Consider the following 14,109-nt stretch of genomic DNA (forward strand, 5'->3'; position numbering starts at 1 on the left):
ACAACTTTTGATCAGTGTGTAAATTATTTCAGTCAGCCAACCACTTTTAATTCAAAGGAATATCATCCTGCAATGTTAGATAGAATCGCACGGTGTCACTGAAAACAGAATAACACATCAGAGAAAAGCGTTTTGTCATATTTAGAGTCCACCTCTTTGCCCGAATGATTTCTGCAGCATACGATCATTATGGGCTTGTACCATACACCTAAAAGAACATGCTTTAGGTGTTTCTGCGGATAACGTCTTTATCATTTTTTGGAAGTGGTAATGGATATTATGTCCCGTGTCATACATCCTTTATTTGCATATACCATTTTGGATTATTAATCGTTTTAGAAACAAATATGGAACAAAGAGGATGCAGGGGACGGCGATGGAACGCCTTTGTGGTTGCTTTGGTTATCTTGTGGAGCGGCGCTTCAGCGCAAATAAGGTACTCCATTTCTGAAGAGCTGAATGAAGGAACTGTAGTTGGGAATATAGCGAAGGATTTGGGACTAGATATGAGCACCCTGAAACAGAGAGGTTTTAGAATCGTAGCAGGCTCAACTGAGACTCTGTTTCAGGTCAATCAAAATGACGGCATATTGTACGTGAACCGAAAAATAGACAGGGAGGAGGTATGCGAGCACACCAGCGTTTGTTTGATTAACCTAAAAACAGTGCTAGAAAACCCACTCGAAATTCATTATGTTGCCGTTGAGGTCACAGACGAAAATGACCACTCTCCCAGTTTTCCTGAGATAAAATTAAGATTAGAGATTTCAGAATCAGCTTTACCCGGGGCAAGATACCAGCTGCAAGCTGCGCGCGACCCCGATGGCGGACCTTTCTCCATACAACAGTATAAACTGAGCAACAACGAGCATTTTCGTTTAGAAATTAAAGATAGAGGTAGGGATGGGAAAATCCCTATCCTTAATCTTCTTAGACCACTAGATAGAGAGGTAAAAAAGAATCATAAATTACTAATCACAGCCATTGATGGAGGAAAGCCTCCTAGGTCGGGAACTACGGAAATAATTATTGATGTGTTAGATATTAATGATAATATGCCTATTTTCACAAAAGATTCATATTCTATATTTCTAAATGAAAACTCTCCTTCTGGCACAACAGTTATACAGGTAAACGCCACAGATTTGGACGAGGGTTCAAATGGCGAAGTGGTTTACTCATTCGGAAATTTGGTGACCGATAAATTACGCACACTTTTCGATGTAAACAAAAACACAGGTGAAATAATTGTCAAAGGACAAGTTGATTTTGAGGTACAGGATAGCTACGAAATTGATATACAGGCATCTGATAAGGGCACTGCTCCGTTGACAACTGACAAAAGCGTTATAGTTAAAGTGGTCGATCTAAACGACAATGCACCTGAGATTGAATTGACGTCTTTCTCAAGTGCCGTGGCTGAGGACTCCAGACCAGGAACTACGGTGGCATTGATCAGTGTTAGTGATTTAGACTCTGGTCTAAATGGGAAAGTTATCTGTTCTATAAGTGAGGATGTCCCTTTCACATTAACACCATCTTTACAGAATAACATGTACTCTGTAGTTACAAAGTCTCCTCTGGATAGGGAGAAACAGTGTCAGTATGACGTAACAATTGTCGCCAAAGACGCAGGACAACCATCATTGTCGTCTGTAAAGACTATAAGCCTCACTGTATCAGATGTGAATGATAACCGTCCAGACTTTTCACTCAGCCCCTATACTTTCTATATCACAGAAAATAACAATCCAGGAGCCAAGCTATTTACTGTGAGTGCTTCTGATCGTGATGAGAATGAAAATGCACACATTTCCTATCAAATAGTCAGAGATGAAGAGGATAGTAAAATGACATCGTTTCTCAACGTGAACTCTGAAAACGGAGAAATATTGGGGCTTAAAACTTTTGACTTTGAAACCTGCAAAACATTCCAGTTCCAAGTTGTGGCTACAGACTCTGGAACTCCGTCGCTAAGCAGCAACGTCACAGTGAATGTGTTCATTCTGGATCAGAACGACAACGCTCCAGTGATCTTGTATCCAGTCAGCGCTAACGGTTCTGCTGAAGGTTTGGAGGAGATTCCCCGCAATGTGAACGCAGGACATTTGGTGACTAAAGTGAGAGCCTATGACGCAGATATAGGATATAACGGCTGGTTGTTGTTTTCACTACAAGAAGCTAGTGAACACAATCTCTTTTCTCTGGACCGCTACACAGGACAGATAAGGACACTTCGGTCCTTTACAGAGACAGACGAGGCTGAACATAAACTTGTCATACTGGTCAAAGATAATGGAAACGTTTCACTCTCAGCAACAGCTACTGTGATCATCAACGCTGTAGAGCCCAAAGAGGCTTTTGCAGCTTCTGATGTTAAAAGCTCAGTCAAAGAGGAAGATGAGAACAATGTTACATTCTATTTGATAATCACTTTGGGATCAGTTTCAACTCTTTTCCTGGTCAGCATCATCGTGTTGATTGTAATGCAGTGTTCTAAAACCCCAGACTATTCCCCCAAGTATTTACAAGACACGAACTATGATGGAACACTGTGCCACAGCATCCAGTACAGATCTGGAGATAAACAATATATGTTAGTTGGACCCAGAATGAGTATAGGTTCTACTATTGTCCCGGGCAGCAATGGGAATACTCTGGTGGTCCCCGATCACAAGAGGCGTGCGTCTGGAGAGGTAAGCTGAAATACAAGCTATAATTCGCATTTTTGTTTGTTGTTTTAAATAAAGCTTTTGATACATGAAGAAAATGACATATGTTCGTGTAGGTAATACGTCTATCTACATGTCATCAAACTACAATTGTAGTTTTGTATTGTGATTTTGAATCTCGTTTTTTAATTACAATATAGACCTTTACTTGATTGATAAGTTATGGACTATTGCAAGAAGCGTGTTTCACTGTCCAACGTTAAGGTACTTCGTGTGGCATTGTCGCTGTCCATTGTGCTGAAATTGAGCTAATTCGTAAACAGGTGTTCATTAAAATTTAGCATTTTATTCAGAAATCAGATGAAACGGCACCATTTGTTTACCTACAGGAGTATTTAATTGGTAAGTATTTAGGTGGTCTTCTGTTTATTGTCTATCATGAAACATATGTATTTGTGTACAGAGTACAGCCAATATTATTAAACATACCCATTTTTTTTCTAAAACACATAATATACTTTGAGTCAGTTGGTGTATGTATTTGTAACTTTTTTCAGGGGAAAGTTAGTTCTGGTCAGTGGAATATTATGTGAGAAGGAACAGCGTCCTGCAATGTGGTGAGGAGTCGCGTGGTGTCAGTGCACGAAAACAATAACCCTTTCAAGAAAAAGTCTTTCGTCATAGATTTGAGTACAACCTTTCGCTAGCATATAGTCGTCTGTAGATGGTCGGTAAATGTGGAGTATATCGTGATCGTATTTAACATTCTTGCAGATAGGAATCAGTTATCCTGTTTTAGATGATGCTGGATAAAGTGTCCATGGTCAAACCAGACGATAAGTTATAGTAGCCTATGGACTATTCATATTTCTATCATTTGACATGGGACAAAGAGGATGCTGTGATCGGAGGCAGCGACGGCAATGGGTCGCCTTCATAGTTGCTTTGATTTCGTTGTGGAGCGGGGCTTCGGCGCAAATACGATACTCCATTTCTGAGGAGCTGAAAGAAGGAACTGTCGTGGGGGATATAGCGAAAGATTTGGGACTAGATCTGAGCACCTTGAAACAGAGAGGATTTAGAATAGTTTCTGGATCAACAGAGCTCCTGTTTCAAGTGAATCAGAAAGATGGTATGCTGCACGTGAATCGAAAAATTGACAGAGAAGAGGTTTGCAAGGAAAGCAACGTCTGTTTGATTAACCTAAAAACCGTGCTTGAAAATCCACTGGAGATCCACTATGTTACTGTGGAGGTGCTTGATGTGAACGACCACTCACCCAGCTTCCCTGAAAAGGAGAAACGTTTAGAGATTTCAGAATCATCTTCACCCGGAGCGCGCTTTCAGCTTCAAGCTGCGCGCGACCCAGACAGTGGCGTTTATTCTATTCAACAGTACAAACTCGGTCATAACGATCATTTTCGTTTAGAAGTTAAAGATCGAGGTGAGGATGGTAAAATACCGTTTTTGCATTTACAGAAGCCACTAGATAAGGAAACCAAGAGAAGCCATAAGTTGCTTCTTACCGCTTTTGATGGAGGAAAACCTGCACGGTCTGGGACAGCCAACATAATAGTGGAGGTTTTAGACGTAAATGATAACATACCTGTTTTCACTCAAGATTCTTATTCGGTTATGCTTGATGAAAATTCTCCCATTGGCACTACAATTATACGAGTAAATGCCACCGATTTAGATGATGGTGTAAATGGTGAGGTAATTTATTCTTTTGGAAGTGATGTCAATGATAACTTACGTAGGCTTTTTGATGTAGATGCCAACACGGGTGAAATACTTGTCAAAGGGCCAATAGACTTTGAGTTGAAAGATCGTTATGCAATAGATATTCAGGCATCCGACAAGGGATCGGCCCCATTTACTGCTGATAAAAGTGTAATTATAAAGATAGTTGATCTTAATGACAACGCACCTGAGATAGAGGTAACATCGTTTTCCAGCATAGTTGCCGAGAATTCCCGACTAGGAACTACAGTAGCGTTAATCAGTGTTAACGATTTAGATTCTGGACTCAACGGGAAAATTATCTGTTCCATCAATGAGGATGTCCCTTTCACGTTGACGCAATCTTTACAGGATAACATGTACTCTGTAGTTACCAAGTCACCTCTGGATAGGGAGAAAAAATCTCAGTATGACGTAACAATAGTTGCAAAAGACGCAGGGCAACCAGTCTTGTCATCTGTAAAGACTATCACCGTCATTGTATCAGATGTGAATGATAACAGTCCAGTGTTTTCACTGAGCCCCTATACTTTCTATATTACAGAAAATAACGAGCCAGGTGTAAAGTTAGTGGCTGTTAGTGCATCTGATAGGGATGAGGATGAAAATGCACATGTTTCTTATCACATTCTGAGAGATGGTGGGGAAGATAACACATTAGCTTCTTTTCTGAACATCAACTCAGAAAATGGAGAAATATTGGCTTTAAAAAGTTTTGACTTTGAAACAATCAAAACATTCCAGTTCCAAGTTGTGGCTACAGACTCTGGAACTCCGTCGCTAAGCAGCAACGTCACAGTGAATGTGTTCCTTCTGGATCAGAACGACAACGCTCCAATGATCTTGTATCCAGTCAGCGCTAACGGTTCTTCTGAAGGTGTGGAGGAGATTCCCCGCAATGTGAACGCAGGACATTTGGTGACTAAAGTGAGAGCCTATGACGCAGATATAGGATATAACGGCTGGTTGTTGTTTTCACTGCAGGAAGTTAGAGACCACAGTCTCTTTTCTCTGGACCGCTACACAGGACAGATAAGGACACTTCGGCCCTTCACAGAGACAGACGAGGCTGAACATAAACTGGTCATACTGGTCAAAGACAATGGGAACGTTTCACTCTCAGCAACAGCTACTGTGATCGTCAACGTTGTGGAGCCCAAAGAGGCTTTTGCAGCTTCTTATGTTAAAAGCTCATTCAAAGATGATGATGAGGACAATGTTACATTTTATTTGATCATAACTTTAGGGTCAGTTTCAACTATTTTCCTGGTCAGCCTCATTGTGTTGATTGTAATGCAGTGTTCTAAAACCCCAGACGCCGGGGTGCAACGCAGGGGGGCAACTACCCAGTGTCAGAGGGTTATCCCCCCCCCCCCCCACACACACACACACCAAATAAATAGATAAGTGTCACGGACATCATCATGTATGGGCTTTAAATAATAAAGGTATATTTTAAAGTATATGAGCCACTGTAGGCATACCATAATTATAAATAATCCTATATGCATGTATAGGTATATTTAGGGCTCGACAATTGGCAACCAAATTGTGAAAAGTGTTAACCTAATCATCATTGCCCCCCCGTCAACCACATTATTGTAGCCCACTTTTTTCTTGTACTTTATTTTCATTACAGTAAATAAATCATAATTTATGGCATTCGAGCATATGCTTTGCGGATGTTTAAATTTGCGCTCTGATTTGTTTACCAGGTCCCCACTGTCAGACATAGGCTAATTGTTATATTTCCCACATATGCAGGGTTTTGATACAGAAATGCGTTTTTAATTGGCAATGGCAAGATTAGCCTATAGCCTATAACAAAACATGTTAAATTATTTCAATTTGGCATTAGAACTTATCAGACTTCATCTGTAAGCAACCCCTCTTTAGCTCACGTTAGCAAACACCAGCTAGTCTGAGAACTGTCTGTTAACATGAATATTTGCAAGTCACCAAGTTTGGTAGCAAATCTATGCGTGATTCCATTTTAAACCACAGTTATTGCATTAGTTATGTTTTCCAGATTCTTGTCATTTATTGGACCTCGGTTTTCCAAACTCGGTTTTGCATATTCTAAACTAGCCTTAAACCGAAATGTTGCTGCTACATTCCCAGTGTTAGCAAAGGCTAGCTAGTATAGACGTCACACTTTAAATCCTACCTGTTGCCTTTCACCATCCACTTATTTAACTGCTGTCGCATCCCTGGACATGCCATCTTCTTTTACCTAATTATTTTTTCTATTTTTAGCCCCCGACAGCTTTTTTGCTTTATCCATCATTTCCATAGAAGACAACTCAATACTCGTAGCCTACCTGCTCGCTCAGCGCTCACGGCGCCCCCGCTCCCTCTAGATGTCAATGATAGAATCTAATGAGCGGTTCTAAAATGTTTTATAACATTGAGGAAATGCAGAAACGCACAACAGCAGCTATATATAGGAAATACCCCAAACATATTATAAAATATGTATTTATTTTTTATATGTTTTACCATCGCTTTGGCGCCCACCATGGTGTGGCGCCTATATGCGCCGCATATAACGCATACCCACTTTTTGCGCCCCTGAAGACGCGAACTATGACGGGACACTTTGCCACAGCGTCCAGAACAGATCTGTAGACGAACTATAGGCTACATGTTAGTGGGACCCAGAAAGAGTATGACTAGTCCCGGGCAGCAATGGAAGAGGTAAGCTGATATAACAACTACAGGCTATAAATCCCATAATTTGTATTTGTTTTAGGTAAAGCTTTTGATTAATCAAAAAATGCCATCTGCTCATGTAGGTAAACCATCTATCTACATGTAACCAATAATCATATTGTTGTATATTTTTTCAACTTATGGTTTTGAATGTTGTTTAAATACAATATAGATCTATACCTGCTTGATGAGCAATGAACTGTCGCAAGAAGCTTGTTTTTCAGTGTCAGTGACTGTCCCTTCGTTAAGGTCATACGGTTTGCCTGGAATTGTCGTTGTCCATTGTGCTGAAATTTAGCTCATTATAGGTGTTCATTGAAATATAGCATTTTAATCAGAAGTCAGATGAAACAGCAGCATTTGTTTACCCATATGAGTACTGTATGTTAAGTAGGTGGCTTTCTGCTTATCGTCTATTAGAAAACATACATTTGTGGAGTACAGCAAGGATTATTAAACATAGCCAACCGTTTGCTCTGTGTTATCTAAGACACATTATTTTGTGTATGTATTTGTAACTTTTTTTTTAAGGGAAAGTTAGTTCTGGTAAGTGGAATATTCTGTTAGAAGGAACAGCGTCCTGCAATGTGGTGAGGAGTCGCGTGGTGTCAGTGCATGAAAACAATAACGCTTTCAAGAACACATCTTTCGTCATACATTTGAGTACAACGCTTCGCAAGCATCTAGTCGACTGTAGGTGATCAGTGAATCTGGAGGATATCACGATCGTATTTCACATTATTGCGCATAAGAATCAGTTGTCCTGTTTTAGATGATGGTGGATAAAGTGTCCATTGTCAAACCAGACGATATGTTATAGTAGCCTATGGACTATTCATATTTCTATCATTTGACATGGAACAAAGAGGATGCTGTGATCGGAGGGAGCGACAGCAATGGGTCGCCTTCATAGTTGCTTTGATTTTGTTGTGGAGCGGGGCTTCGGCGCAAATACGATACTCCATTTCTGAGGAGCTGAAAGAAGGAACTGTCGTGGGGAATATAGCAAAGGATTTGGGACTAGATCTGAGCACCTTGAAACAGAGAGGATTTAGAATAGTTTCTGGATCAACAGAGCCCCTGTTTCGAGTGAATCAGAACGATGGTATGCTGTACGTCAATCTAAAAATTGACAGAGAAGAGGTCTGCAAGGACAGCAACATTTGTTTAATTAACCTAAAAACCGTGCTTGAAAATCCACTGGAGATCCATTATGTTGCAGTGGAAGTGCTTGATGTGAACGATCACTCGCCCATCTTCCCTGAGAAAGAGAAACGGTTGGAGATTTCAGAATCAGCTTCACCCGGAGCGAGGTTTCAGCTTCAAGCTGCGCGCGACCCAGACGGCAGCCTGTTTTCTATCCAACAGTATAAACTGAGCCAAAGCGATCATTTTCGTTTAGAAGTAAAAGATCGAGGTGAGGATGGCAAAATTATATTTTTGCATTTACAGAAGCCACTAGATAAGGAAACCAGAAAAAGCCATAGGTTGCTGCTTACAGCTATTGATGGAGGCAAACCTGCACGGTCTGGGACTGCCAACATAATTGTGGAGGTTTTAGACGTAAATGATAACATGCCTGTTTTCACTCAGGATTCATATTCGGTCATGCTTAATGAAAATTCTCCCATTGGCACAACAGTATTACGAGTAAATGCAACTGATTTAGACGATGGTGTAAATGGTGAGGTCATTTATTCATTTAGCAGTGACGTAAATGATAACATACGTCGATTTTTCAACGTTGACATCAATACAGGTGAAATAGTTGTAAAAGGGATACTTGACTTTGAAATGAAAGATCGATATGCAATAGATATCCAGGCATCTGACAGGGGAACCGTTCCATTAACTGCAGACAAAAGCGTTATAATAAAAGTTGTAGATCTCAATGACAACGCACCTGAAATTGAAGTGACGTCATTTTCAAGCGCAGTTCCTGAAGATTCAAAACCCGGAACTACAGTAGCATTAATCAGTGTTAACGATTTAGACTCTGGCCTAAATGGGAAAGTGTTCTGTTCCATCAGTGAGGATGTCCCTTTCACTTTGACGCCATCTTTACAGGATAACATGTACTCTGTCGTTACCAAGTCACCTTTGGATAGGGAGAAACAATCCCAGTATGACGTGACAATAGTTGCTAAAGACGCAGGACAACCAGCCTTGTCGTCTGTAAAGACTATCAGCGTCACTGTATCAGATGTGAATGATAACGGTCCAGAGTTTTCTATGAGCCCCTATACTTTCTATATCACAGAAAATAACGAGCCCGGAGCTAGGTTATTTAGTGTGAGTGCTTCTGATCACGATGAAAATGAAAACGCACATGTTTCCTATAATATAGTCAGAGATGGAGTAGAGAATAAATTATCATCGTTTCTCAATGTGAACTCTGAAAACGGAGAAATATTGGCGTTAAAAAGTTTTGACTTTGAAACGATCAAAACATTCCAGTTCCAAGTTATGGCTATAGACTCTGGAACTCCGGCGCTAAGCAGCAACGTCACAGTGAATGTGTTCCTGCTGGATCAGAACGACAACGCCCCAGTGATCTTGTATCCAGTCAGCGCTAACGGTTCTGCTGAAGGTGTGGAGGAGATTCCCCGCAATTTGAACGCAGGACATTTGGTGACTAAGGTGAGAGCCTATGACGCAGATATAGGATATAACGGCTGGTTGTTATTTTCACTGCAGGAAGTTAGTGACCACAGTCTCTTTTCTCTGGACCGCTACACAGGACAGATAAGGACACTTCGGTCCTTCACAGAGACAGACGAGGCTGAACATAAACTGGTCATACTGGTCAAAGACAATGGGAACGTTTCACTGTCAGCAACAGCTACTGTGATCATCAATGCAGTTGAGGCCAAAGAGGCTTTTGCAGCTTCTGATGTTAAAAGTTCAGTCAAAGAGGAAGATGAGAACCATGTTACATTCTATTTGATCATCACTTTGGGGTCGGTTTCAACTCTTTTTCTGGTTAGCATCATCGTGCTGATTGTAATGCAGTGTTCCAAAACACCAGATTATTCCTCCAAGTATTTACAAGAGACGAACTATGACGGGACACTGTGCCACAGCATCCAATACAGATCTGGAGACAAACGGTATATGTTAGTAGGACCCAGAATGAGTGTAGGTTCTACTATCGTCCCGGGCAGCAATGGGAATACTCTGGTGGTTCCTGATCACAGGAGGCGTGCGTCTGGAGAGGTAAGCTGATATACAAGCTATAACTCGCCTTCTTGTTATTTAGTTTTAAATAAAGCTTTTGATAAATGAAGAAAATGCCATACGTGCATGTCATCAATCCACGTATTGTAGTTTTTAATTATGATTTTGAATATCGTTGTTTAATTTAAATATTGACCACCTTGAGTAGTGAACTCTTGCAAGAAGTATGTTTTTCAGTTACGATCACTGTCCCTCCGTTAAGGTCATGTTTGTATGGAATTGTCGCTGTCCATTGTGCTGAAATTGAGCTCCTTCGTATATAGGTGTTCATTGAAATTTAGCATTTTATTCGGAAGTCAGATAAAACAGCACCATTTGTATACCCACAGGAGTACTGTATACGCATTTAGGTGGTCTTCTGCTCATTGTCTATCAGGAAACACTTACATGTGTGTAGTACACCCAGATTATTAAACATAGCCAACCGTTTGTTCCTTTTTTCTGGAACACAATATATTTAAAGTCATTTCGTGTATGTATTTGTAACTTTTTTTTCAAGGGAAAGTTAGTTCTGGTAAGTGGAATATTCTGTTAAAAGGAACAGCGTCCTGCAATCTGGTTAGGAATCGCGTGGTGTCAGTGCATAAAAACAATAACGCTTTCAAGAACAAGTCTTTCGTCATACATTTCAGTCCAACCCTTCGCTAGCATGTAGTCGTCTGTAGATGGTCAGTGAATCTGGAGGATATCACGATCATATTTCACATTGTTGTGGATAAGAATAATTTGTCCTGTTTTAGATGATGCTGGATAAAGTGGCCATGGTCAAACAAGACTATATTTTATAGTAGCCTATGGACGATTCATACTTCTATCATTTGACATGGAACAAAGAGGATGCTGTGATCGGAGGGAGCGACGGCAATGGGTCGCCTTCATAGTTGCTTTGATTTCGTTGTGGAGCGGGGCTTCGGCGCAAATACGATACTCCATTTCTGAGGAGCTGAAAGAAGGAACTGTCGTGGGGAATATAGCAAAGGATTTGGGACTAGATCTGAGCACCTTGAAACAGAGAGGATTTAGAATAGTTTCTGGATCAACAGAGCCCCTGTTTCAAGTGAATCAGAACGATGGTATGCTACACGTGAATCAAAAAATTGACAGAGAAGAGGTTTGCAAGGAAAGCAACGTCTGTTTGATAAACCTAAAAACCGTGCTTGAAAATCCACTGGAGATCCACTATGTTACTGTGGAGGTGCTTGATGTGAACGACCACTCACCCAGGTTCCCTGAGAAGGAGAAACGTTTAGAGATTTCAGAATCTGCCTCACCCGGAGCTCGCTTTCAGCTTCAAGCTGCGCGCGACCCAGACGGTGGCATATATTCCATTCAACAGTACAAGCTCAGCCATAATGATCATTTTCGTTTGGAAGTTAAAGATCGAGGTGAATATGGTAAAATTCCCTTTTTACATTTACAGAAGCCCCTAGATAAAGAAACCAAGAGAAGCCATAGGTTGCTGCTTACAGCTATTGATGGAGGAAAACCTGCACGGTCCGGGACAGCCAACATAATTGTGGAGGTTTTAGACGTAAATGATAACATGCCTGTTTTCACTCAAGATTCATATTCCGTCATGCTTAATGAAAATTCTCCCATTGGCACAACAGTATTACGAGTAAATGCAACCGATTTAGACGATGGTGTAAATGGCGAGGTAATTTATTCTTTTGGCAGCGATGTAAATGATAACTTACGTAGGCTTTTTGATGTAGATGCCAACACAGGTGAAATACTTGTCAAAGGACTAATAGACTTTGAATTGAAAGATCATTATGCAATAGATATACAGGCATCTGATAAAGGACCAGTTCCATTAAACGTTGAGAAAAGCGTTATTATAAAAGTAGTTGATCTCAACGATAATGCCCCTGAAATTGAAGTGACGTCATTTTCAAATACAGTGCCCGAAGATTCAAGACCTGGAAATACAGTAGCGTTAATTAGTGTTAATGATTTAGATTCCGGTCTCAACGGGAAAATTATCTGTTCTATCAGTGAAGATGTCCCTTTCACGTTAACGCCATCTTTACAGGATAACATGTACTCTGTAGTTACCAAGTCACCTCTGGATAGGGAGAAACAATCTCATTATGACGTAACAATAGTTGCAAAAGACGCAGGACAACCAGTCTTGTCATCTGTAAAGACTATCAGCGTCACTGTATCAGATGTGAATGATAACAGTCCAGTGTTTTCATTGAGCCCCTACACTTTCTATATTACAGAAAATAACGAGCCAGGTGTAAAGTTGTTTACTGTTAGTGCATCTGATAGGGACGAGAATGAAAATGCACATGTTTCTTATCACATTCTGAGAGATGGTGGGGAAGATAACACATTAGCTTCTTTTCTGAACGTCAACTCTGAAAACGGAGAAATATTGGCGTTAAAAAGTTTTGACTTTGAAACAATCAAAACATTCCAGTTTCAAGTTGTGGCTACAGACTCTGGAACTCCGTCGCTAAGCAGCAATGTCACAGTGAATGTGTTCCTGCTGGATCAGAACGACAACGCTCCAATGATCTTGTATCCAGTCAGCACTAACGGTTCTTCTGAAGGTGTGGAGGAGATTCCCCGCAATGTGAACGCAGGCCATTTGGTGACTAAAGTGAGAGCCTATGACGCAGATATAGGATATAACGGCTGGTTGTTGTTTTCTCTGCAGGAAGTTAGTGACCACAGTCTCTTTTCTCTGGACCGCTACACAGGACAGATAAGGACACTTCGGTCCTTCACAGAGACAGACGAGGCTAAACATAAACTGGTCGTACTGGTCAAAGACAATGGGAACGTTTCACTCTCAGCAACAGCTACTGTGATCGTCAACGCTGTGGAGCCCAAAGAGGCTTTTGCTGCTTCTGATGTTAAAAGCTCAGTCAAAGATGAAGATGAGAACAATGTTACATTCTATTTGATAATCACTTTAGGGTCAGTTTCAACTCTTTTCCTGGTCAGCATCATCGTGTTGATTGTAATGCAGTGTTCTAAAACCCCCGACTATTCCCCCAAATATTTACAAGACACGAACTATGACGGAACACTGTGTCACAGCATCCAGTACAGATCTGGAGACAAACGGTACATGTTAGTTGGACCCAGAATGAGTATAGGTTCTACTATTGTTCCGGGCAGCAATGGGAATACTCTGGTGGTCCCGGATCACAGGAGGCGTGCGTCTGGAGAGGTAAGCTTGCTACATTTAGAGTTTTGACTGTTTCTTCAGCGATCAGAAATTGTCCTCATAACATTCTTTAACATTCCATATTACTGCGCATCGAATATTTCAAATTGAAAAAGACAGCAAAGATGTCCATCTGGCTGTTGCGTGGCAACGATTTATGTAGGAACTATACTTTGTAGTAGCGGAAGAATTACGGTTTATTATTAAACTATTTTGTTGAAACCATATCAAATATTTGTAGTAACAGTTTTGAAAAGCAATAAGCCCCGCGAGTCCGTCGTTTACGCTGATTTTAGAACAGGTAAGGGGGTTTCGACAACTCCCCTTACCTGTTCTAAACCACGGCCTCTTTTGGCTTATTGCTTAATTGAATAATTGGTTGGATGCATTACACTACAGTTTTGCGTCACGATGGAATTTTAGACAATTGAATGACATATTCAGTTTTCTGGAAGGATACCCATTGTTTCTACAAGAACAGTTTGGTTAATCAGTGTGTTGTACCCCGAATGAGGTTGTGTGATATATTTGGGCCAGCTCATAAGACATATTTCAGTCCTC

At 40.7% G+C, this 14,109-nt stretch overlaps 2 protein-coding genes and 2 pseudogenes across 2 annotated transcripts; all 4 read left to right on the forward strand.

Annotated features, from left to right (window-relative positions):
• The first annotated feature begins 347 nt into the window (after positions 1-347).
• Positions 348-2,705, forward strand: LOC146302337 (protocadherin alpha-8 pseudogene; annotated as a pseudogene).
• Positions 2,706-3,554: 849 nt separating this feature from the next.
• On the forward strand, positions 3,555-6,082 carry LOC146302338 (protocadherin alpha-8-like). The gene has a single exon (XM_084679549.1). The coding sequence runs from the start codon at positions 3,555-3,557 to the stop codon at positions 5,820-5,822; it is 2,268 nt and encodes a 755-aa protein (XP_084535675.1). The 3' UTR covers positions 5,823-6,082.
• A 1,900-nt stretch (positions 6,083-7,982) lies between these two features.
• On the forward strand, positions 7,983-10,352 carry LOC146302339 (protocadherin alpha-8 pseudogene; annotated as a pseudogene).
• Positions 10,353-11,187: 835 nt separating this feature from the next.
• LOC146302340 (protocadherin alpha-8-like) lies at positions 11,188-13,578 on the forward strand. Its single transcript, XM_084698095.1, has one exon. It carries the CDS (start codon positions 11,188-11,190, stop codon positions 13,576-13,578), a length of 2,391 nt encoding a protein of 796 aa, XP_084554221.1.
• The last annotated feature ends 531 nt before the right edge of the window (positions 13,579-14,109 follow it).

Source organism: Hypomesus nipponensis, chromosome 1, assembly GCF_054491055.1.
Source record: "Hypomesus nipponensis isolate SF chromosome 1, ASM5449105v1, whole genome shotgun sequence".
NCBI lineage: Eukaryota > Metazoa > Chordata > Actinopteri > Osmeriformes > Osmeridae > Hypomesus > Hypomesus nipponensis.

Coding starts and splice junctions, on each gene's coding strand:
- LOC146302338 (XM_084679549.1), top strand. CDS start 3,555: ATGGGACAAAGAGGATGCTGTGATCGGAGGCAGCGACGGCAATGGGTC.
- LOC146302340 (XM_084698095.1), top strand. CDS start 11,188: ATGGAACAAAGAGGATGCTGTGATCGGAGGGAGCGACGGCAATGGGTC.